At 42.1% G+C, this 26,923-nt stretch overlaps 1 protein-coding gene across 1 annotated transcript in view; it reads right to left on the bottom strand.

The window, feature by feature from the left end:
* Ccdc170 (coiled-coil domain containing 170) overlaps positions 1 to 26,923 on the bottom strand; it is a 90,393-nt gene that overhangs the window by 2,038 nt on the left and 61,432 nt on the right. The window contains exons 7-10 of the mRNA XM_008847749.1: positions 22,801 to 23,001; positions 18,151 to 18,324; positions 14,943 to 15,185; positions 330 to 566 (exon numbers count right to left, since the gene is read on the bottom strand). Coding sequence (XP_008845971.1) covers positions 330 to 566; positions 14,943 to 15,185; positions 18,151 to 18,324; positions 22,801 to 23,001 — 855 coding nt within the window. The remainder of the gene's footprint in view (positions 1 to 329; positions 567 to 14,942; positions 15,186 to 18,150; positions 18,325 to 22,800; positions 23,002 to 26,923) is intronic.

The following is a 26,923-nucleotide window of genomic DNA, read 5'->3' as shown; positions in this document are numbered from 1 at the left end:
AATCTATGCCATGCAAGCACAAACTGTTCTTTTGGCAAAGTAAATCAGAGTAGTCATGGGCATGCCAAAAAGACGCTGGCAAGTGGGTGGATCTGTTGAGATGATATAGAAAGCTTTACAAATTGTGTTGGAAGAAATGTACGAATAATGCTCTCTTTGGCAACACATCTACTAAAACCGGGATGACACAGAGGAGCTTGGGAAGGTACTCCAATTCCCAGCATATGCCCTTTAAACATACATATATATATATATAATTTATCTGAATGCTCATCAAGCTTTCAAACCATCCTGTCATGTCCTAAAGATGATTTGACAGATTTCTCTACCTGCTTTTCCCTCTTTTCTGCTTCATCCAGAGACTTCTTCAGGGTCTTCATCTCACTGGTTACCACCGCCAACATGCTCCTGGCCCGTTCCTTGCCCTCTTTCGCCTCGTGCTCTGTAGTATCCAGTTCTGACGTGACCAACAGAAGCTTCTTCTCTGCTTCCTCCTTCATCTTCTCCAACTTGTCTCTGGATTTATTTAAGTCTTCAATGGCTTTGCTCTGTTCCAAAGTTTTAATCTAAGAAGTCAAGAGAATGATCGTCAGAGCCCTTGTAATTCTTGTTATTATTATTTTTAATTTATGTGTATGAGTGTATTGCCTGCATGTAAGTGCTTCGGTGTCATGCAATGCCCACAGAGGTCAGAAGAGGGCACTGGATCTCGTAGAAATGAAGTTACGGATGGTTGCTAGCTACCATGTGGGTGCTGGGAATTGAACCCGGCTCTCTCCAAAAGAAGTCAGTGTTCTTAACCGCTGAGCCATCTCTCCAGTCCTCCCTTGTATTTCTTTAGGAATGCTATATACACAAGATAAATTGGAAGTCAACAGAATTCACTGAACTTTTTATAAATAAAGAATGGACTTCATCCCAAGTAGCTAGAAAGATATTGCTAACATCCTAAGCTGAGTGAGCATGACTTCATTTGTTACACCTCATGTGGTGGTTTGAATGAAAATGTCCCCGATAGGCTCCAAGTGTTTGGACATTTTGTCCCCAGATGGTGGTGCTGTTTTGGGAGGTTTTAGAAGGTGTAGCTATCCTGGAGGAAGCACGTCACTGAGGGTGGGCTTAGAGAGATCTTAAGCCTTGCCAGATCTCTGGTCGGTCTCTTGCTTCCTGTGCCTGAGTGATGATGTGAGAGCTTAACTTCTGCTGGTCCTGGTCCAGACACCTCCAGCCACCATGCCTCCCTGCCACAATGGACTGTAATTCCCCTGGAACCCTAAGCTCAGATAAACTCTTCTTTCTATAAGTTGCTTGGGTCAGTGTTTCAATCACAGCAACAGAAAAGTGACTAATACAGCAATTGGTACCAGAGAGTGGGCTGTTGGCTGTGTAGAACCTGACCATGTGGGGTTTTGAAGAAATGTGCAAGACTTTGGAAGGCTGGGCTAGAAAAGCAGCTGATTGCTGTAAGCGGAGCTCAACAGGCCATTCTAGTAAACACCTGGAAGAAAGCAGCTGGAGTCTGCCAAAAAGCTTGCCTGAGGCTAAATTGAAAAGTAATGGACTAATTTCTCTGGTGGAAGAAATTTCAAGACAGCCTAATGTAGAAATGGTGGTGTGGCTATTAATGGTAAATATTGTGCAGATCTATAGTGAAAGTGAGCAAATGGGGCAGAAAGAAATACAGTTTGGATTGAAAAAGAGCACTAGGCAGATGAATGTTGGAGCCCTGGCATGATGGAGAGGATCCTATTGATAAGATTAAAGTGATTAAGAAGATTAAAGTGAGTAAGGAGGGGCCTAGAGATTCAAATTTAAACAATGGAGAGAGGGCCTCCAGGGCAAGACCACACCCAGTTAAGCGTCCAACTTGTGAAAGGAAAATGCTGCAGGGGCCACTGAAGAGAAAAGCTTCTAAAATGGATAAAGCAGGCTGGAGTTCATCCCAAATCTATAGTCAAACTTGGCAGTGTCCTTCACCCTTCACCCGGTGCTGGCTTTAGAGGCATGAGAGATGGAAGAGTGAAGGGGTCATCAATTCTTCCTCTGAGGTTTCAGAGAGCCTCGGAGGCCAGGCAGTGTGAAGAAGGGGTTCCCCTGCCTAGAGAAGGCCCTGATAGGCCATTGCGTGAAGCTGTGAAGGTGAAGCCTGGTTGGCAATGGAGACCCCAAGAAGTTCGTGATGCCAGAGCTGTGAGAAATCTGCCAAGAAGACCTGTACACAGAGAGTGGTACCAGCATAAGAGAGAGATGTGCATTGCATGCCTAGAGAGGCTGAGCCACCTAAGCCCTTTAGAAGTAAAGTACCAGGAGTTGGACATGGAGCTACTGGATTTGGTGTTTTCCCTGCTGGTTTTGGGTCTTGTTTTGGTCCAGTATTTCCTTACTATGCCTCCATTCCTCCCTTTTGGAATGGTAATTGTATTCGGTTCCACTCTACATTGGGAGTATATCATTTGTCTTTTGATTTATAAAGGTTACAGTTAAGATATTTACCTGTAGATATTTGAAAAGTACTGAGGCTGATAATGACTGTGGGGACTTTTAAAGTTGGACTAAATGTATTTTGCATTTAAATGATCATCAGCCTATGGCGGCCAGGGGGTGGAATGTGATGCTTTGAATGAAAATGTCCCCCATAGGCTCCAAGCATTTGGACATTTTGTCCCCAGATGATGGTGTTGTTTTGGGAGGTTTTAGAAGGTGTGGCTATCCTGGAGGAAGCACGTCACTAGGGGTGGGCTTAGAGAGTTCTTAAGCCTTGCCAGATTGCAGTTGCTCTCTTTCTTCCTCTGCCCACATGATGATGTAAAAGCTTCACTTCTGCTGCTCCTGGTCCAGCCACCTCCAGCCACCATGCCTCCCTGCCATGATAGACTGTAATTCCCCTGGAACTGTAAGCTCAAATAAACTCTTCTTTCTATAAGTTGCTCGGGTCAGTGTTTCTATCACAGCAGAAAAGTGACTACTACACCTTATAAACAGCATATCGGAGCACCACTATTTGGAAAATCAATCAGACAAAACTGTAGACAGCATGATTTGGGTCAGAGACCGCTAACACAAAGCCCATAATCAACTCAGACCGTCTACCCCTATCAGTGGATCCCTGTGCCTTGCAGATGAACATTAAGAATAGCAGAATGTCTCCTCTTCCAGTGGTAGGGAACAGGGGAGGCCCCTGGCACATCTCCCTCATTGATATGAGGAAAATCTAGATCATCTGTAACTCAGAAGTATCTTTGGGCTCCACTGATGAGTGTGACAGGCAGGTGTCACTGAATCCCATGTAGACAAAGGGCAGAGATGTTTCCCCCACTGAAGACTCCTCCCAGGCCCTTAAAGCCCAGAGGCTCCTGGGATAGGAGGTGTGTTTCCATTATCAGCTTATTTAAGATTCTACAAGAGCTGCTTACAAAAGAATTTAAGTAAACAAGGAATGAAATTTCAACATGCCCTACAACGTGGATGAATGATAAAAAATATCCTGACTGAAGCAAGCCAGACAGAAGGGAAAATGTTGTAAAATACCACTTATGTGACATACCTAGAGCAGGCTAAAACATAGAGTGTGAAAACAGGGGTTACCAGGGGCTAGAGAAAGAAGGAAATGGGAGCCCGTGTGGTAGGCACACATTTTGAGTTTGGGTGATGGAAAAGTTCGCGAAATGGGTGGTAGTGGTGATTACACCACACTGTGAACTTTCTCTGTGCTGCTGACATTCATATCTAATAATGGTAAGGTGATGAGCTTTATGTTATGCTTATTTCACTATAACATTAAGAAATATGAACTAGTTTTGTGCCAACACAAATATTTTAAATGACCAGAAGCAAGGGAGAGTAGGGAGGTGGGGTGGATCTGAGAGGAGATGGGGTGAGTGGGCCTGAATATGATGAAATACATTATATGAAACTCTCAAAGAATCATTAAGAATATATATTAAAAGTAAAATAAAATAAACACAAGCTACATATGGCGGCTGTGATGGTTGGTTAGTTAGTAACTGTCACCTTGACACAAGCTAGAATCAGCTGGGAGAGTTTCAATGAGGAACTGTTTCCATCATATTTGTCTGTGGGGGATTGTCTTGATTGCCTTAATTGATATGGGAAGACTTAACCCACTGTGGGGAGCACCTTTCTCTAGTTGGGGGCCTGGGCCATATGAGAGTAGAGAAATCCAGTTACGCACAACCAAGCAAGCAGTAGAAGCTTGCATGTGTTTATTTCTTTCTGCTCTTGACTGTGGACACAATGTGACTCACTCTTTCAGGCTCTGGCTACTGTCATTTCCTCACAGTGATGGACTGTAACCTGGAGCTGTAAGCTAAATAAACCCTTTCTCCCCTAAGTTGCTTTTGTCAGAGTATTTTATCACAGCAACAGGAATGAAACTAGGACAGGGAACATACTTATAATCCCAGCAAGTGAGAGGTAGAGGCAGGACAGTCAGATGTTCAGGGCCAGCCTTGTCATGTTCATAATGAGTTCAGGGCTACATAAGATCCTGCCTCAAAAAATACTAAATAAATAAATAAATAAATAAATAAATAATACAAATGAACTACAAGACAATATCCACTAGGTGACTAAACTAAAAAGAACATTTACAAAAGTTAGCAATGAAGTAGGGAACGAGAACACTCACTGATGGGTGGAATGTGAGGTACAAATAGCATGAAAGGCAGTTTTCAAAAAGTAAACCTGCCAGGCATGGTGGCGCACGCCTTTAACCCCACCACTTGGGAGGCAGAGGCAGGCAGATCTCTGTGAGGTCGAGACCAGCCTGGTCTACATAACGAGTTCCAGGTCAGCTGGGGCTACAGGGAGACCCTGTCTCAAAAAGACCAAAAAGAAAAAAAAAGTAAACCTATGACCCAAAAAATTCCACTCATAGTAAAAAACCAGAGAAACCTAAAAACATATGTCCACCAAAAAAGCTGGATACAAAGTTTATAGAAACTTAATTTTTAATCTCAAAAAAGTGGGAACAATCCAAATGTCCATCAGTTGATGAATGGAGAAAAATGTGGTACAGCCACACAGTGAAATGTCATTCCACGATAAACAAGAAAGGCGTTTTATGACGTGCTACAGCATAGATGAGCCCTGAAAACGTGCCAAAGGAAAGAAGCCAGCTGCCAAAGACCACACAATTCCCTTATTATGAAAGAGACAGAAAAGGTCTGAGACTGGAGAAAGGGAAGAATGGGTACAGTGTAGGTGCAGAGTTTATTTAGGGATAATAAAATATTATAAAATTAAATATTGTTTGCACAAGTCTGAGGCTACACTAAAACCCCACTGAATTCTATGTTCCATGTTCTACATTCCCTGGTATGCGAATTGTGTCTTGTGGCTTCTGACATGATAAAGCTATTGTTGAGAGTAAAAGGGTTCTGAAAACTATCAAAATCAATGGCTTTGAATAAATACGCACACATGGAGTGAGCAAAGTAGATGCAGCTCTGGCTTTAGTGCTGAGGTTCCTCATATAGCAGGCAATGTCCAGAAGTCCGTTCTCAAAGGAAACAAATATTGTTTGGGGTTTCTTAATTTTGTGTTCAAGTCATTTAAAAGTTAATAAAAGTAATGAGAAGGGCTAGAGAGATGGCTCCAGGGTTAACAATCCTACCTGTATAATCATGTGAGCCAGAGTTCAGATCTCAGCACTTAGAACCTGGGTATCCCATACACACCCATAACCCCACTTCTGATGGGGCAGGAGGATCACTGGGACTTGCTGGCTTCCAGCCTAGCTGAAAAAAATGTGAGCCCAAAGTTCAAGGAGAGACCCTACCTCAAAGGAATAGGCAGAGAGTGATGGCCCCCTTCTGGCCTCCAAGACACATGCACATGCACACGCACACGCACATGCACACGCACACACACACACACACACTAATTAATTAATAATTATTTGGTTTTTTGAGGCAGGGTCTCCCTGTAGCCCCAGCTGACCTAGAAATCGCTATGTAGACCAGGCTGGTCTCGATCTCAAAGAGATTCACCTGCCTCTGCCTCCTGAGAGCTGGGATTAAAGCCATGAGCCACCAATTCAGCCTATAAATATTTTTAAAGTAAAGACATAAAAGATGTCAAAGAATGAGTTGCTTGCTGTCCTCCCTCCCCCCTTTTCCATCCTTTCCTAAGAAGAAGCACATTTTCTTGCTGATCTATTCCCACTTCTACTGTATTGCTCCTGGGCCAGAGTCAGGAGCTATGCTTTGATTATGAAATGTTCCTCTTTTAAAAAAAAACAAAAACAGAAAAGAAAAGAAAGAAAAGGAACAGACTCTCAAGACTTGGTTCTCAGTTATTTTGGAAGGTTCCAGAAAACTTTAGGAGGTACAAGAAACTAGTCCCTGGAGGCTGTGCCTTTTAAAGTTATACCTGCTCGCCAGTCCCTCTTCACACTCTTCTCCCTGTCCACCATGAGGTAAATAAATTCCTCCTCTACATGGTCCCACCATGATGGTCCACAGAAGTGCATAGTACTAAGTGGCTGTGAACTGGAACCTCTGAAACTGTGCACCAAAATGCTTCTCTCATTCTTCAAGTTGTCTACATCAGGAATTCTACCACAGGGATGAGAAAGCTAACTAAGCCACGCGGTGAAGAGGTAAGATCAAGAAGGGAGCAAGCCAGGGAAACTGACGTGGTACATAGAACAGAGCTGACTGAAAGCCAAGGGAAGGAGGAAAGAGTCCAGGGAAACTGTACTTCTGGAAAGGTTTCTTGAAGCAGCTCAGAATGATGCCCAAGGGAACACGGAGGACAAGGTGATGCTCAGCAATACAATGACAGGGAAAAGGAAATGGAGAATCGTTCCTATTCCTGAAAAATGAAAGCCTAGGGTTGTTTAACTTGTTTGGGTTTAGGAGCATTTTTGTACTGTTGTGTTTAAGTAAGGATAAGGCTAACCATTATTCAGTTGCTGGATGCTGGCTCTTTATTACTGGAAGGGTAATAACGGTTAATGAAATTGAATCACATGTGGAGGCTACTGTCAGAGGCTGGCATCTCCGCCGGTGCTGGGCTCAGGATGCATCTTCACTGTGACTAAGCATCTGATGAGTGGCACCAGGTGATCTGATCTAAAGTCTGAATTTCCTGCTCCCCCACTAGACTATGAAAGGAAGGGTGAAATCTATTCTAAGACTGGAATCAGGACATGGTGTGGAGCATCTGTGATTGTCTGAGACATCCATGAATGTCTAACAGGAACATCAGATTTATCCCATCCTGTGCAACTTGCCTGAATTAAGGCACTCTGAGTTGAATACCTGCTGCTAACCTCATAAACTAAAAACCAGTATCACAACTTCCTAAAAAGTCAAATTGCTTTTGCTGTGGTCTATATGCTTGTGTCCTCCAAACTTCCCAAATTTTAACTCCCCAGGAGACCCTGCAAAGGAGTGAGGGCTTTGAGGGGTGATTATGTCACCTCTCAAGAGCAGTAGATGCCCCTATAAAAGAAGGGAAGCATTGTGCGCCCTGATAAAATAGGTCCCAAAGAGTTGTCTTGCCCCTTACATCATGTGAGAACACAGCTAAAAGGAGTTGCCTATGAACCAGTAAGCATGAATATGTATATTTATGAACTACATAAACATACAACTCCAAATAATATATTGTGTAGACCACCAAGCATTTTCCAAATTAGGTAAATTACACAAATCAAACATATATCAATTTTTAAAACAAAATGACCACCCATTTAAACTGAGATTCCCTTCACATTCAAATAACCTCAGTGCTAGAGAGAGACTCTGAATCCACAGGGGAAGCCACTGGCGCTGATAGCTTGAATGCAAAACCTTACACTAATATAAGAGATGATTCAGCCTTTCTGTTGAGATTGGGAGAATCACAGTGATGTCTGCCAGGGGTGGTGGGACATAGCTTAGAGACTAAAGGCGGGCTGCAGAAAGCCCTAAGAAGAAAGCATCACTTAAAATTCTGAAAAATCAGAGAATCTATCACCACCTTTTCAGAGAATTTATTCACAACCTGAATTCTTGTCAGGAAGCAGGAAAAAGCAAGGGAAGTCCCAGCCAAGCCACCAAGACAGAGCTGGGAGCGGACCGAGGCTCAGCCTGCTAAAGTCAAGCCGACAACAGATTCCTGGGAATTGGGTGGGACCAAATTGGTTTCTTAATCCCCCTAAGGGAACTTCTCAGCCCAGCCCAGAGTTCAGCCAAAAAAAAATGGCCTCTAATTTTCTTCCAGTGGGACAGAACTGGTCATAAACAAGATTGATGTATTGAGAGCCCAGCCAGGACGGGGAAGGTTCCCAGGGTGCTGCTCTCGGTAAACACTGTGTGCTGTCTACTTCCCAGGAAAGAACTGTTAAATCTAGTGAACCATTCCCTCTTATCACATACATGCCAAAGGCCCAGACAATGTGTTAGCTGCCCGGGCATCTAACTCTCCAGCTGTTAAAGGTATTGCACTAAAAACAGCACTGGCAGACTTGAGCGCTGTGTAGGGATCTCTGCATTGGGTGGAACCACAATGCTCTAGAGTCCTCCAATGGCAGGAAAAGATGCTGTGCCCTCTTTGCAGAGGTCTGCAAAGATGGCACTAAGTGAGGATGTGGCAGAAACCAAAGGCAGAGTATCCACTGTGCAGCCTCAGATTCCTTCCTTGCCCCTAGCAGGCCACTGTGAGAGTTTGCCCACAGTTACTCGCACCCAAAAGCGAGCACTCAGCCTTCAAGGAGTAATCTCATAGCAATTCATGAGGGCTGCAAAACTGTAGAATCAGAGCTGACTCCAGGGAAGAGAAGCAGGGTTGTACTGGCTGGGTGGGAATGAGGTCCATGGGCAAGGAATGTGGAGAACAACTGTCATAGGAGGCTTGTGGGGGTAGGGGGTGGATATCGACAAAGAGAGAAGAGAGAGCTTTGCCAAAAGCTGAGGGCTACTAGCCCCTTGGTACTTTCCTGGGAGACTACGTGAAGACACTAATGGGTCTCCCCTGGGCCTGGGTGCTGAGTTTGGGCCGCAGCTCCCTACTCGTTTGGGCCACATGGTACAGGCTGACAGCACATAGCTCACCACCAGACAGGCACTTTTCCTTTCTTTCTCACTGGGCAGAATCAAAAACCATTTCTCGGCTCGGTTCATTCAAATGAACCACTTCATTTAAATACTTTATTGAAACTTTGACACACTCCTGTGGGTTGTGATAGTCTCAGATTTTTTTTTTTTTTTTTTTCAGAATTCTAGGTGTTACTTTCTTCTCACTAGGACTTTCCACAGCATGCTCCTGGACTCTTAAGTTCTGGTCAATGGAGATCTAAGAACTGTTGTGTCAGTCCTGGAAAATGGCATGCAGGCCTTTCCTCCTGGTGCTGGTATCGAGGCTGGAGCACCAGCAGCTCCGTGGGTCTAAGCATTAAGGACGAAAGCACTGGCTAGGATGTTCAGGCAGAAGGCTGAACACGCCGGGCTCCTGATGACCACAGAGAGATCCTTCCCAGCTTCTTGAGACACATATATGCAAATATATCAGACATCAGGCAGTTCTGAGGTCTGAAACGAGGGCCTTGAGTGTGCAAGGCCAGCACTCTGCCACTGTGAGACAACCACCCCAGATCCTTGCTTCTTTTCAGTGAATAAGTAGCATCTCCTGAATGAGAGACTGGTGTTTCAATATATTCACCAGAAACTGATGACAACTGAGGCAGGCCATGAAGCATCTGGCCACACAAAACATCTGCAGCCTCTGGAATTCTGCCACAAGATTTCAGTGTCTGCATTTGCATATAAGGCTATGTTTGTGCTAACTGGGAGCACTACTTTAATTACCCCAGGCTAATGAGAAAAGAGCAACAGTAGGGTCAATGCATACACTGTATATCCATACAAACTGAGGCCAAACTCTATCACCTGTGTTTCAAAGAGAGCGTCTATAGTAGGAAAATGAAGCATGTGATAGAACAATTTCTCTATCCTAAAGGAAACTAAGCCCCAGGCATGTCAAGCTCAGAAGAACGGCAGTCAGTGCCACAGATCCTTGCTAATGGTGATTTTAGTAAGACAGTGTAACCTGTCTTAACTAATATTAATTTTTAAAATTTGAGTTTTAATCCTTTACTTTGATTTTTAAATTTGTTTGGATTTCATAATGGTAAAAATTGTAATACAGAGGGCTGAGAGATGGCTCAGTAGTTAAGAGCAAGTACTGCTCTTCCAGAGGACCCCAGTTCTGTTCCCAGGACCTATATCGGGCAGCTCACAACCTCCTGTAATGCTAGCTCCAGGGGATCTAACACCCTCTTCTGACTTCTGTGGGCACTGGCATTCACATGTACAGACACACAAATATACATATAAATTAAAAAATGAAGCCAGCCATGGTCGAATAGGACCTCTGACTTATCTTCACATAGATGCAATTGGTAAAACAATGGAGCCAGGAGCACCTCCCAAGCCCATATGACCCCTGAGAAACAAATCCCTAAATGACGTTAAGTGTAAAAATAAATTGATTTATTTGGGCCAATGGTGTGCTCTTAAACATCCAAAAGGAAAGTATAACCAAAGAGTAAAGTCATCAGTGTATTTCTTTAAGAATTCAAGGGATTACACTATCTTGGTCTCCAATACTGTAGTGCCCACCTGTAGCTAAGGGAGACAACGCGCTACTGTTCTAAAATGATGGATAAATTTGTTTTCTCCCCCTATCTAGAAGCCTTTGAGAGGGAACTGACACTGATTCTAACCACTCCAGCAGCTATCAAAATACCTGAAAGGAAATCCTGAGTCCATCACTCTCGAGTCCAGCCTTAGAAGACAAAAGAAAAATGAAGAGGAACCCAATAGAGGGATGCTTTTGGAAGCTTTCATCAAAAAATTCCAATGAACTCTGATATGAACATTTAAAATTTGCCCTGTTCTGACTTTTTTCTAGTTCCCTGTCTAGAACTTGTAATACTAACTACTCTTGCCTTTACTTCTCCTTCACATCTCCTATTCACCAGTCAAGGACTTTCTTTTCCCCCTACAGATAAGAGTTATGCAATTTGGGAGTCTTTTAGAAAGACCCACTGAAGGGGTACCCCAATTGCCTCACCCTGCATCCCTGTTCAGCATGGAAGAAGCCAAAGCAGTTTGCATCCCGATTCCCTATCTGCAAGTTGGGTAACCTCTTCAGAAGATGATGATAAGAATAGGAGGTAGGAATTGGCTAAGTAGTTAGGGTATAAAGACCCCAAAGAAAAGTAGCCAGTTTTTTGGCTAAAAGTCAAAGTGTCCTTGGGCCTCTTAGCAACATACTCCGTTCCAAAGGCCAAAAATGTTGAAAGTATTTGGGAGCGCTTATCTAATCCTTAAAAGATTTTAGGATTACCTCTTCAGAGGAGGGAATGTTAGAGTAGCAAAAAGCCCCATTTTAAAAAAGAAAAAAGAAAGAAAGAAAAAGAGAGAGAGAGAAAAGAAAGAGAAAGAAAGAAAGAAAGAAAGAAAGAAAGAAAGAAAGAAAGAAAGAAAGAAAGAAAGAAAGAAAGAAAGAAGGTAAGTACATGAAGTTGTCAGAAAAAAAGTGATGGGGAAATATGGGAGGGGTTGGAGGGGAGGGAGTGGGCGTGGATTTGATCAAAACACCTTATATGCACGTATGAAATTCTCAATGAATTATTTTTTAAAAATGAAAAAAATCTTTTTAATGTAATTCGCTTAACAAATTTCTATGTAGTTTTAAGTTTTTACATATGTAAACAACATCATCATAAAATTATTCTAAATTTAAGACAAGAAGGGGAAATCTGTACAAAAAATTTTTGTCTTTCAAAAAAGATTTCTATAATAGTTAGGTTTACATGCCAAGTTAATGTTTAGAGGTTTAAATTTCAATAGTTTATCTGGAAAGGGTTGTTTTTTTTCTTGGTCTAGAACTCGGGGGAAAGTTAATCCATGAGTTTTACAAGGGAAGATTAAGATTACCTGGGAGTCAAGGTCTTTAGTCACAGTTTTCAACAGACATGAAAATGCATATGAAAGAAAGTTCAGGGCTGGAGAGATGGCTCAGTGGTTAAGAGCACTGCTGCTCTTGCAGAGGACCTGGGTTTGACTCCCAACACCCATATGGTGGCTAACAACTGTCTGTAACTCCAGTTCCAGGGGAATTTGACACTTTCTTCTAACTTCTGAAGACATTGCATAACATGGTACACTTACATACATGCAGGCAATACACTCATACACATAAAATAAAAATAATAAATAATGGGGCTGGAGAGATGGCTCAGAGGTTAAGAGCACTGACTGCTCTTGCAGAGGACCCGGGTTTGCTTCCCAGCACCCACATGGCAGCTACGAACCATCCTTAACTCCAGTTCCAGGGGAATCCAATGCCCTCTTCTGACCTCCATGGCATTGCACAACACGAGTGCGCTCACATGCAGGCAACACACTCATACACATAAAATAAAAATAATAAATAAAATTTTAAAAAATAATAAATAAATAAAATATTTTGAAAAAGAAATTTCATAAGCTTTATTCATAAAAGCCCCCAAGTAGAAAAAAACCCAGACCTCTGAGAATAAAAACGTCTCTTCAAGGTTGGAATGAGGGCAGAATTAGGGATTTTGTTTTGTTTTTGTTTTGCTTTTGTTTTGTTTTTCTGAGACAGACTCTTGCTATGTTGACCAGGTTGGTTTGGAATTTACTGTATAGCCTAGGATGTCCTCAAACTCCTGATCTTCCTACCTCAGTCTCCTGAGTGTTACAGTTCCAAGTCTGAGTCCCAATACCTGTGTCAAAGCAAATTGTGCTTGCTAATGTGGGTAGGTGTCTTCCAAGCAACTGAAGGCCTAAACACAACCAAAAATAAAAAGTGACCTACTCTGAGCAAGAGGGAATTTGGTAAGCAAAAAGCCAGAACTGTGTTACAATGTCAGACTTGAACTACAGTGTCACCTGTTCCTATCAGTTCAACCTTCACACTTTGGACTTGGCTCCCACTGTCACATGAGTCTATTTCTTAGATTAAGTCTCCCTCTCCGCCACTGCATCCACCCAGTCACTCACGCATTCACACTGCTGGTTCCGTCTCGCTTCAGAAGGCGGACTAACACAGTGCTAAAGCACTGACATGTGCTACAACATGGACCAACCTTAGTACTGCGCTGGTCAGGCAGTGAGTGACACACGCCTATGATCCTGGCACTTGGGAGGCCAAGACAGGACGATCATAAAATCTGAGGCCAGCCTTGGCTACACAGAGTGAGCCTGCCTCAAGAAGAAACAAAACAAACTTCATGACCTGGGCTTGAGGACAGAAGGACTTCGGATGTTTGGGGAGAGATGATGACATAACAGAATGTACTCACTCCATATGTCTGAGGGCCAGCTCAGTTCCAGACCTTGTCCTTTTGATCTGTTTCCAGATTCAGAAACATTCCAAAAATCAACTTCAGAACACTTGTCTACACAGGGCCACATGGTACCTGTTGTGTTTGTGGTACCACAGCTACCCAGAACACAGGTGCATTAAGCAACACGCTGTTGCAAAGGCACACATGTATTACATTTAAATATTTTTCTTGAAGTCCTTAAAGTTTTCATTTCTCTCTTCTCTACACTCACTAGAAGTCAGACATCCTGAGTCCAGGCACTGTGCACACCCCACTGCCCGCTTCTGCTGGCTCTTTCTAGAGTGGACGCTTCACGATCCACATAGCACCTGCTTTCTCATTTCCCCTTAAACAAACTCATGTCTCACAAATCCCTCATTCTGCCCTCATTCCATAGTCATTTACACCTTGAAGAGATGTTTTTATTCTCAGAGGTCTAAGGAGATGGCACAGATGGTAAAGTGCTTGTTGTGTAAGCATAAGGACTTGAATTTGATCTCCAGAACCCAGGTTAAAAAAAAAAAAAAATGATAGCTTTCGTGTTTGCAAATGCTTGTATTCCCAGCACTGGGGAGGTGGAGACAGGCGGATCCCTGGGGCTCACTGGTCAGCCAGCCTAGCCTATTCAATAAGCTTCAGGCCAAGAAAAGGCCCTGTCTCAAAAAGCAAGGTGGGCTACACCAGAAGAACAGCCCTGAAGTCAACTTCCAGCTTCCACAGGCACAGGTGCACATGAGCATGTACACTCGCACACACATGAAATGTTTTTATTTTCTGTCCTTGACATCACCCCTCTTTGATTCTTCCCATAGCAGCAGCAATGGCTCCCCTTCAAATATTGAAGAGACACTAAATTGATAAACAGTCTTATAAATTTTGTACTTTTCCCACAGCCCTAAAAAGTCAGAGGAACTTTCTTTGGATCTTTTTTTTTTTTTGGTGTGTGTACTATAAGGCTGTCATTCTTTAAAATTTTTTATTACATTTATTTATTATGCATGTGTTTGTATGTGTATAGGTATGTGTGGAGGTCAGCTGGTTCTCCCCTTCCACTATGTGAGCTCTGGGGATAGAACTCAGGTCTTCATCTTGACAGCAAAGTTCTTTACTGACTGAGCCATCTTGCCGGCCCTTTTTTTTCCTTTCTCTTTCTTTTTGAGATGGCCCATGTAGCCCACACTGGCCTCAGATTCTCTATGTAGCCAAGGGTGAACTTGAACTCCTGATTCTCCTGCTTCCACATCCCAGGTGCTGGGATTACATGCACACACCACCACACCCAACTTAGGGCTCTCAATCTTTAATTTTTTTATTTTTTTATTTTTATGTGTATGAGTGTTTTAACATGTATGTAAGTGCACCATGCATGCAAAGCCTGCAGAGGCCCGAAGAGAGCATTGGATCCCCTGGAATGGAAGTTATAGCCAGTTGTTAGCTGCCATGTGAGTGCTGGGAATTGAGCCCGGTCCTCTGCAAGAGCAGTCAGTGCTATCTCTGCAGCCCCAGGGCCATGACTCTTCTGCACATACATAGATGTGAATTGGCAGAAGACAAGGGAATGCAGTTACACACTTGCCTTAAGCTCATTGGTGTCGGCCAGTTTGGCTTTGAGCTCAGTGTTACATTCTCGACACACACTCAGCTCCTTCTGCATCCTTTCCACCTTCTTCTCCAACTTCCTGATGGTGAGCTGGGCCTCGCCGTGCTCCACCTCCAGGGCAGTGCACATCTGCTTCTCTGCCTGAAGCTGGGCGATTTTCTGTCGGAGGAGGTTCGTATGTAGTTCTTTGCTTTCCAGTCGTTCTTTCTGAGTCTTTAGCTGGTATAATACAAACAGGGATTTTTTTTAATTTTATGTGCATGAGTGTATTGCCTGCATGTATGTGAGTGCACCCGTGTCGTGCAATGCCACGGAGATCAGAAGAGGGCTTCGGATTCCCCTGGAACTGGAGTTAAGGACGGTTCGTAGCCTCCATGTGGGTGCTGGGAACTGAACATGGGTCCTCTGCAAGAGCAGTCGGTGCTCTTAACCGCTGAGCCATCTCTCCAACCCCACAAACAGGGATTTTTAAAAAAATAATTGGTCAGTAAAAATAAATGAAATACTCAGATAATGCTAACTTTTTTTTGTGGGGTGGGTGTTGTTGATTTTTTTTAAATGCTAACTTTTATCTACACTCCAATAAGACTCATTTGTAAACCATCCTTTCCCTGATTACATTTTTTTATTCAAGATTTTTCCGAGAATTAATTTTGTGGCTACAAAGCAAAGGGCAAAAGAGCCACAGAAAACGTACAAAGAAGTCAGCCCACCACCGCTGCTTCTCCAATATGCTGTGCATCATAATAAAATGTAAAAGTACTTTTAAGACTAATAAAAGGGGCTTATCCAGAGCAGAATATAAGACACAGACAAAATTCTCTCCAGTACTTAATGGCCACAATCCCTACATTGGTGTCTTCTGAAACAAGATAGGGTCCATGTCAGTACTGCAAATCTGCCCAAGCTAATTTGAGTACCTGGGCTGAATGGCTCCCAGGATGAGGGCTGATACAGTCTTACAGGAGGATGCACCAAGGAGGCTATTAAGTAAGCTTTGTCTCCATCCTTCAAATCTTAGCAACAAACTTCAAGAAGATTTTACCTCTTTGAGGTCTGTGATATGCCTGGCCCATAAGATCCTCCAACCAACCAGAGAGCAAGGGCCTTTGAACATCACTTACACTGTCAATCAAACTGATGAAGGAAATCAGAGTGATTTGTAGAAAATAGCCAAGAGGGACGCCTCCTGAGCTCCGCCTGTCACTTTAGTGGGTGGGTATTAAATCCAGACCCCTCTTTCATGGGTCACAAAGACTGAGAGTAGAAATCAAGTGGAGTTATCAAATGCCCAAGACAAAGACTGTTACCTCCCGCACTTAAAACATGCTCAGGATTTGAAGTGTTGTGAGGTGGAAGCACTTCCTGAAAAGCTACTTTGAGTTTCTTGCCTGTCAGTGACAACTTTCCACACTCGGATTCCTCTTTAACATTCTAATATTTCTCTAACAACTCCCTTTTAAAAGTTGTTTAAATAATATTTTAATTTATTCTTTGAAAATGTCATACATGTATACAATGTGTTTTGATTTTATTAACTGTCCCCTACGACCTCCTTCCAACTTCCGCCATGATCCACCAAACTGTGTCCCTCCTGACTTCATGTATTCTATTATTATCATCATCACCATCACCTTCACCATCCCACAGAGTTCAATTAGTGCTGAACATATTCAAATGGGTATGAGACCATCCAATGTTTATTAATTTCATTTTGGTGGGGCATATGCATGCCACAGCATGTGTGTGGAGGTCAGAGAAAAACTTGTGGGAGTCAGTTCTCTCCTTCTACCATGTGGGTCCCAGGGATCAAACTCAGGTTGTGAAGTTTGGGTTTGGCAACAGCAAGCACCTTTACCCATTGAGCCATCTTGCCTACCCCCAATTCCTTTTCTTAAACCATTTTATGACAAATTGCATTCTATTACACATATCCACTGATAAGTTCTATACATGGGTAATTTTAATACTGATGTAATTCTTAAGAAGGACTGGTATTTGGTATTAAGAAAGGAAATCAATTATCAGGGGAGAGCTTAGGAAAGAATTGTCATTCGGTTCAATGTCCCTGGTGGTGGTCAAGTTTTCTGTTTTCTTTCACAAAATATTCCTCCAGATACAGTAAACTGAGGAAGGGGCCAAATGACAACAGAGCATCTTCTGTAAGAGTTCAAGAATGCTGTTTATTAATGTTAACAGTCTTCTGGGGCATGCATCATCCCATCTTAATATGAGGAAACAGACAGAGAGGTATGTAATTCATCAAAGGTTACACAGCCTGGTGGAGCCCAACTGGGGCCCCAGATGTGGCTCATTACACAGCCTCTACACTAGGGTTTTCTTAAGAACTATTACAAGAATGCATCTGTGTTTTCCTTCTTCTCTCTCCAACGCCAATAATTATATAATTACTAATTATACTTTATCCCTTTCATCCATTCATTCATTCATTTGCTCTAAACTATTTCTAACTCTTCCTTCGAATGAATGAAAAGAGAGCCTTTCTCCCTGTACTTTCTGGTGCAATAGAGCTGACGCATGCCAAGACTGCTAGATTCCCCCAGCTTTCCTCCTCTCTCAAAGAAGCAGGAACTGAGATATAACAGCTCTGTTTGCAGGTAACCCTCACAGCAGGTTTGGCCATTTGAGCACACTAAGTGTTCAAACACAAGTTCACCTAGTACCTTCCGGGCATCTTCTTCAAAAGACATCACTTGCAATTTCTTTCTCCCTCTTCTTCCCTTCCTTCTCCAACCTTCTACATGGAACACAGATACAGTGGGTTTAGTCGCTATTTTGAACCATGACTGTAAGATCATCATAGGGATGAGCAATTCAGAGGCTGAGATGGGCCTGGTTCCTTGAAGACTAAATGGAGGAAACCTGTCCTAACAGTTCACAGCTGCCTAAATGTCTCCAAAAAATAACGTGTGAAAGGAAACAATTTTGACTCATTTAAGCCGTTGTTTTGGGGGGCCACGTAATTCACAGTGAAATATAACCTTGGGTGATAGATCTACTCATCAAAATCTTCAGACCTGGAACTGACTGCATTTCCAAATACATATTTTTATTCTCTGTTTCTTAACCACACTGGTAACCATACTGGGAATAAATTCTTTTCAACATTTGCCCTTTCCAAACGTTCCTTTTTCTCGGTACTACTAAGTGCAATATTGCCTACCTTTCTCTGTAAATTGTGGGCAATGGTCTTGTTTTCAATGACGGTGTTGCTCTCAAGGCGGACCAGCTGCTCTGTGCGAGCTAAAACTACATCCAGACGCATATCAAAGCCAAGTTCAGCAGCCATCTGGCCCAATTTCATTTTCTCTGAAAGCTGATCCAGAAACTTCAGATACTAAACCCAGAAACAAAAATGAAAATGGGATGCAGAAGTTCATATGTAGTCTCCGATCCTTCTCGTCCCACAAGCTTACAGGTGGCTTCCTTTAAACACAACCTGGAGCCTGTACACCAACTCCAAGATTTGGTAGTGAATGTTCAAACCACTTACCAATTCCCTGGTATCTCCCTGTCCAAACATTCTTGACTGTCCTGGCCAGTAACCTTAATATTCAGTTTAATATCACACACCCATCTGAGCCCCTACTCCCATCCCATCTTGATAAAAGTCAGCTGAAACCTGCTCATCCCAGGCCATCCTAGCACCTAGAGATTACTTTAAAATCAAAGTTCTTCATACATGCAAAAGTTGAACAATATTTGGACAATTTTTTTAAGTTAAAACGCCTTAGAAGGGCTGGAGAGGTGGCTCAGTTGGTAAAGTGCTTGCTGCATAGCATGAAGATCTGAGTTCGATCCCCAGGACCCATATTTGAATTTAAAAAAAGTCAGACACTGACTGTGTCCATAATGCCAGCGCTCTGAAGGCAGAGGCAGGAGGATCCCTGGGGAATGCTGACCAGCTAGACTAGCCAAACTGGGGAGTGCCAGGTTTAATGAGAGACCCTGTCTCAAAATATAAGATGGAGAGCAACTGAGGAAGACATATGATGTCAACCATTGGTCTACAGAGAGAGAGAGAGAGAGAGAGAGAGAGAGAGAGAGAGAGAGGAGCTTTGAAAATGCTTTATAAAGTGCTTAATACATCACAGTTAGTTTAACAACACCCTAAAACAGAGCTGAATGGAAGAAGTCACAGTCCATATTTTAACAAACTAAACTTCCAAAATGGCTTAAAGGTCTTCCTGCATTTGGCAGCTGTGGGTCATCTGAGCATGCTCAGACACAAAATAACGCTAAGTGCCTGCTGCATGAGTGCGACAATCCATGAGCTTTCTATACTGTAATTGTGGGGTTGGGGTTCTAACTCTGATATTTCCTTCTCATTGCAGTAACTTCCCATGCATCTGGCACTTTGAGGCAATTAGACATTGAAATAAGTATAATTTCCTGTCATTTAAGCGTATCTGCTTAAAGTCTGGGATTATCTATATTTTAGTCATCAGGATGAATTATCTGTAAGTATGTATTTTCCAATTTTGTTAAGTAGCGTACAGATAAATACAATTTACTCTCTTCTTTATACGTCACAGCCACCACAATGCTGCAAGTTATGTTGTGTTTCGATACCACAGGTACTTTCTAATCCTGTGTCATTACTTCATCAGTTCTCTGTGCCCTGGTCAATCTCCCGTCAGAGTTTTTTTTTTTTTTTTTAATGTGTGTCAGTGTTTTGCCTGCATGTATGTAAGTGCATCCATGTTGTGCAATGCTTGCAGAAGTCAGAAGAAGGTGGTGGATCCCCTGGAACTGGAGTTACAGGCAGTTGGTAGACACCATGTGGGTGCTGGGAACCGATCCTGGGTCCTCTGCAAGAGTAGCCAGTGCTCTTAACTCCTAAACCATCTCTCCAGCCCCTGGAGTTTTATTTAATCTCTAATCTGTACCCAAATGTGACCTAGCCAATATTACTTATATTTTAAGTGGAAGAAGTAATAGCCCTTTAATCTGTTTCTATGTGTGGCCAGTCCAATTTACATTCGCGGACCTACAATAGACAAGAAGGAATTGATATGGAAGCAAGCCAAGGCCCCATAGAGGAAGTGTCTCTCCCAAAGATTTGAGCTAGGCCACATAAGATTACAGTTAAGGGGGCTAGACAGATGGCCCAGCAGCTAAAAGCATGTTACTTCTCTTGCAGAAGATTCAAGTTCAGTTCCCAGTACCCAATGTCAGGTGGCTCACAATTACCTGTAACTCTAGCTTCAAGGGATCCAACACCTTCTGGCCTCTGAGGGCACCTGCATTCAAGTAAGCAAATACACACACACACACACACACACACAAGTATAAACTATTTTCTCATGGTCTAGCTTTTTTTTATTTTAAGGCAGGTTCTCACTATGTATCCCAGGCTGGCTTTGAACTTAATATGTAGCCCAGGTGTCCTCGAATTCACAGTCCTCCTCCCTCAGCCTCCCAGGATTACAAGCATGCCCTACTGGCTTGGAAACCTTTAACTTCATAGAAATAAAAGGACTGCTGCTGCATGTTTTATTCATGTGAATCATGGTTTCACATGAGTAAGAGATTGTGGACGCTACTCTAGATTGCAAACCTGGATTATGACTAGCATTTAATCTCTGTACAATTTTGCCTTTCAGCTCTACATGATCCTGCCCCAACTGCCTTCATCAGTATAAAACTCATTGTGAACAGAATTAGCTTATATAATTGGTTTTCATAATTGGGAGTTATTCCAGCATAATTTCAATTGAGATTAATGACACATATTTATGGAGAGAAGGGAAATCAACCAACTTGAAAATCTTGCCTTCAGTGTATTTCTTCTATAATTCAAATAATCTTTATTGACTTAAGTTAGGCCCTGCAGAAACAGGAGGAGAAAACATCGGTTTCTTCTGGCTTCAGAAATCTGGGGACAGATCAGTGAGGGAAATATGTTGCGACCAAGGCAGGTCCATGCTGCTGGGAGCATGGGGGAGGGAGAGGTAAGTCTCGGGAAAGACTACCAAGAGAAGTGGTATCAAGCTGTTCTAGACAGTTCTCCTCAGCTGAAGGTGGGGAGGACATTCTCTCAAAACAGCTCCGTCTAGTGCCATGTGCCAAAGAAGCCAGAGGAGTGCTGTTCCAACCTTGAATGTGGCTGTCTCTAGACTCAGCAGCCCATTTCACATTCCTCAAATGTAACTTTCATCTTCATTCACAAAACGACTACTTCCTCCAAACCCATATTTTCTTCTGATCTAGATTGTTGATTAAATCCCCCACCTGGACTCCCTATCTCTGGCCTCCAGACTCTCCAAGCCAAATTCACTTGATAATAAACATCCTCTTATTCAAAAGCCTTCTATGGCTTTCCCTTACCCCTAGGATGGCATCATCTATGGCTTCCCTTTGCCCATAGGATAGCATCATCTATGACCTCCTTTGCCCATAGGATGGCATCTGTGGCTGCCTCTTACCCATAGGATGGCATCTGTAGTTTGCCCTTGCCCTTAGGGTGACGCCTGCATAGTTCTGCCGACCCTGCTCCGTTACTCCTGCCTGCGTCTGGTGCATCTCACATCTCTGTCCTCATCAATCATCATATGCCAAGTTCCCATCTCTTGTTTGTTCCCCAGGCCATCCTGCTTTGTTCTTGCAGTCTGCTCTTCCTGGAATGCCATCCCACCTGTTTAGTTGTTTTGCTTTGCTTTGCTTTGTTCTTTTTGGGATGTGGTCTCATTTTTTTATTCCAGTCTGTACTGGAACTCACTATGTAGCCCAGGCTGGCCTCAAACTTGCAGCAATCTTCCTGCCTCAACCTTCCAACTGCTTGGATTACAGGTGTGAGCCAGCACCATGTCCGGCCACTCCCAATTCTGCCTTACATACAGGAGAATGAAAAGGACTGAGTTTCCAGATTATACTTTTTTCATATAAGATTATCTTTCAAGCCAGGTGTGGTGGTGCAAACCTTTAATCCCAGCGCTTGGGAGGCAGAGGCTGGTGGATCTCTGTGAGTTTGAGGCCAGCCTGGTCTACATAGTGAGTTCCAGGCCAGCTGGGGCTACAGGGAAATCCTGTCTCAAAAAGACCAAAAAAAAAAAAACCAAAGAGTATCTTTCATGACCTCTGCTCTCCCCACCCCACCATGATCATATAGGACCAAGATGATATGTGCAGTCTATTGTTAATGAAGACGTCATTAGGCAGCAAGTGATGAAACCACAATGCTCACAATCATTATGTTCTATAGAAAAAAGAATCTTCAGAATCCAAGCCACCCTACTCTTCTCTTTATCATAGCCCAACTGAGAATGTCATGTTCCATCCTGTAGGATTAACCACTCTGTACTGAATCTAGTACTTACAAGACTTCATGCCCCTGTTTATACTGTTTCGCCTACAACACCTATCCCTTCTCCCCACTCTAATCCTACTTACCCTGCACAGATGACTTTAACTAGTTCTTCTATTATAAAGTCTTCTCTTTATCCAGAAATGCCTACAATATTTTAATCAATGCAACACAACTACTATAATATATATAGTCTAGGGTATAACAAGTTGGCTGAATGTCTCTTTTATTAAACGATGGACCTTTTAAACTATGCATCATCCATACTTCAGTTACCTCAAACCTTCTGTTCATTTGAAATAGGCATTTAATAAACATCTACTGAGTTTAATTGTATTGATTTGAACCAAAAGAGCTCTAAATAATAGGAAGAGACTTATTCCTTCATATTTGCTCATAATACAAGACATGATCAGACTAAGGACTGTAAGGTTCAGGAATATTTCCAAGTAAAATTTTAGCCCATGACAGATGCTTGCACCAATGGACATGCCCTCCAGTTATTACTTTTTGTTTCTCAAAATTCAAGTTGTCTCGCAAAACATCTCCAGAAACCAGCTCTCCCTCCAGGTGATTCAGCTGATCCTGTAGAGTTTCCAACTTTTTTTCTGCCTCATGAGCTCTCTGCAGAGCTTTCTGGTGAAATTCAGACTCATTTCCCAACTGTTCCACAAGCTCAGATATTTGGGCTTCAAGCTGGGTGACCATCTGGAAACAAAGGCAGAGAACAAGAACAAGCCTTGTTTAGATGCAACAAAGTGTTAAAATTCATCACTCTGCCTAAGAAGCACAACTACTAAAATAGGTTATTAGTAGCTATATTTTCCTCTGTTTGAAATAAACCTACATTCATTATCTAACTGATAATGATTGGTATTTTTCTATAATTCCTTCAACAAGTTAATTGATAAAATTATTTATAGATAATATTTACTTACCTCCAAAACTGCCAGTAATTTAGGGATTTCAAAGCTAAGTTGGAATTTTAAAAAAGGTTCAGACAAAAAGTACTTTCTAGGTCCACAAAAGAATTATTTCCCCAAAGAAATTCTTTCTGTACATGTAGGTTATTAAAGACTACACAGTGAGGGACTGGAGAGATGGCTCAATGGTTAAGAGCACAGGCTACTCTTGCAGAGGACCCAGGTTTGGTTCCCAGCACTCATACAGAGGCTAACAAGTGCCCTAACTCTAGCTCTAGGGAATTCGACACCCTTTTCCGACCTCCACAGCTATTGCACAACACAGGTGCACTTACACATATGCAGGCAATACACTCATACACATAAAGAAAAAAATAATAATAAACAAAATATTTTTCTAAAGATTGCACAGTGAGTCTATCCTGAAAATTAGCCTGGAGGTATTATGGGGAACTCAAGTATAGACATTCATTTTCTTCTTTTATTCAGCCTTCTATTGAATATTAGTTAATCATGTGCAAGACTCCAGTGGTTGTGAATCTACCTGACACATGACTATCATCCTGTTAGCATCTCAAAGAGCTAAATCTCTTGAATATGATGACTCCAAAAATCCTCTCATTATTTACATTGCTCACAGGAGTTTCTTCCTTTATCTTGATTTTCCTAGCCCTTAAATGAAGGGCCTAAGTTTATCAAAGACCCTGAGTACACTTCCAGAATACTCAAATTTATTTGACTAAATCCAGTTTTCATAAAATTCTGAGCTCAAAAAAAATTGAGGTAGGTTCTGGCATCCATCTGGCCTCCATCTAGCAGAGGGCCTGAGAACCCAGGGGACTCCCTGAGAGCCCCCAGATCCTGCCTCCATGTGGTGGTGAGCTTCCCCTAATTGTGCCATACCCATCCCCCTACTTGGGGTTTTGTGAGGCCCCTCCCAAGGCCCCAGGGCAGATCTGGATTTGGTAGGCTAAGGCAGAGATCCTAGCAGACAGCCTGAGAGGGTAGGTTCGGACCTCCATCAGTGTAGGTGTAGTGGCTCTGATCTCAGCAGACCACCAGGGAGAGTAGTGTTCTGGCCTCCATCTGGCTTCTCTCTGGCATAGGGTTGAGAACACAGGGACTGCCTGAGAGCACCAGGATCCTGCCCCCACATGGTGAAGGAAGCCTGAGTGTACCTGACTAGAACCTGAATTGGTTTTCTGTGGGTACTCCTGAATAGCGGATCTGAAGCCATCAATTCCCTCCAAATTAAACCTGAGAGAACCTGAACCCTGTACCAACCAGCTTTACATAACCAATAAAGAAAGGATCTAGGCACCCAGATAATACAAACAGAAGCATACTTCAACTTAATTCTCATATCAGAATCATAAACAACAAAAGAAATTCACATGCCAAAACCACAATGAAAGAATAAAAATATGGAAAGCCAAATCACTATGTCACCATCAAACCCTACCAATCCTGTAAAAGAGTTCTACAAGGAGAACCCCCTAGAGATAACCCAGGACACTGAATTTAAAAGAACAATCATAAACACGATCAAGGAATTCAATGAATTTAAAGAACACATGAACAAACAAATCAAAGAGCTAAAAGAAGTTAGGGATAAACTTCTGAATGAATTCACAAAAGAAATAGAAACATTGAAGAAAGCTCAAGCAGAAACGAAGAAGGAAGTGCAAAACTCAATAAGCCAACTTGAAACAACAGGGAAAAGCCTCACCTCTTGAATGAATGAAATGGAAAACAAAATATCAACACTGGAGGATAAAGTTGAAGAATTGGACCACTCAAGCAAAGCCTATGGAAAATTTTTAAAAACGCAGGAATGGAATACGCAAGAGAGATGTGGGACACCATGAAAAGACCAAATCTTCAGATCATAGGAAGAGAGGAAGGATAATTTCAGGTTAATTTCGGATCTTAAACAGGATTGTAGAAGAGAATTTCCCAAAATTAAGGAAAGACATCCCCATACAAATACAGGAAGCGCACAGAACACCGAAAAGAACACCACCTAGAACCAAACATATCATAGTAAAAACCCTAAATGTACAGAACAAAGAGAGAACACTGAAAGCAGCAAAAGAAAAACAAGTCACATAAAAGGAAAGCCCATCAGGATTACAGCTGACTTAGCAATGCAAACTATGAAATCCAAAAGAGCCTGGACCAAGGTATTTCCAGTTCTACATGACAATAGATGCCAGCCCAGAATTCTATACCCAGCAAAAATGTCTATTATAGTTGAGAAAGAAAAATCTTCCATGACATAAATAGCATGAAAGAATACATGTCCACAAAACCAGCCCTCCAAAGAATACTTGAAGCAATACAGAGAGCAGAGAGAAAAACGACTATACCCCAGGGACAACAAAAGAAAATAAAGATATAATCTAGGAAACAAAATTACACAGAGAAACCAAACAGTAATCGAAATGACAACAACCAATACACACCTTTCAGTAATAACCTTAAATATCAATGGACTGAACTCCCCCATCAAAACACACAGGCTAAGTGAATGGATTAAGAAACAAAATCCACCTCTTTGCTGTCTGCAAGAAACACATCTCACCTTCAAGGACAGGCACTACCTTAAGGTAAAAGGATGCAAAAGAATATTCCAAGCAAATGGCACTAAGAAACAAGCAGGGGTTGCAATTCTAGTATCTGACAAAATGGACTTCAAAGTAAAACTAATCAGGAGAAATAAGGAAGGTCACTTCATTCTGATCAAAGGAACAGTTAACCAAGAAGATATTACAATCCTTAACATATATGCACCAAATTCTGGTGCACCCAAATTCATAAAAACAACACTACAGGACTTTAAGACACAGATTTACCCCAATTCAGTAAGAGTAGGGGACTTTAATTTCCCCACAGTCTCCATTAGACAGGTCAACTGGACAAAGAATAAACAGAGAGACATCTGAATTAAATGATACCATACATCAAATGGACCTAACAGACATCTTTTGATTATTCCACCCAAACACCAAAGAATACACTTTCTACTCAGCACCTCATGGAACTTTTTCAAATTGACCACATACAGGACCACAAAACAAACCTCAACAAACACCAAAAAACTGAAAAAATTCCATGCATTCTATTGGACCACAAAGCAATAAAGCTCAAAATCAACACTGGACAAAGCTCTAGTCACTACACAAACTCGTGGTGATTGAACAACACACTCCTAAACAATGAGTGGGTCAAAGAAGAAATTAAGAAAGAAATAAAAGAATTCCTGGAATTTGACGAAAAAGACAATACCATACAACACAACCTCTAGGACACATTAAAAGCAGTCCTAGGGAAGTTTATAGCTCTAAGAGCCTACATTAAAAATTGGAAAGAGCCCAAATATATGACCTAACACTGCAACTGAAGGCACTGGAAAGGTAAGAACAAGTGAAACCCAAACCAGGCAGAAGAGAAGAAATAACAAAAATCAGAGCAGAAATTAATGAAATAGAAACAAAGAAAACAATACAAAGAATCAATGAATCTAAGAGCTGGTTCTTTGAAAAGCTAAACAAGATAGACAGACCCTTAGTCCAGTTAACCAAAAGAAAGAAAGAAAAAATCCAAATCAACGAACATCACAACAGACACCCAAAAGATCCAGACCATTATAAGGGAATATTTTTAAAACATATACAGTACTAAATATAAAAGTCTAAAAGAAATGA

Source organism: Nannospalax galili, unplaced genomic scaffold, assembly GCF_000622305.1.
Source record: "Nannospalax galili isolate Female #2095 unplaced genomic scaffold, S.galili_v1.0 scaffold563, whole genome shotgun sequence".
NCBI lineage: Eukaryota > Metazoa > Chordata > Mammalia > Rodentia > Spalacidae > Nannospalax > Nannospalax galili.
Note: the sequence above shows the minus strand (reverse complement) of the source record. Positions and strands in the feature narration are given on the sequence as shown.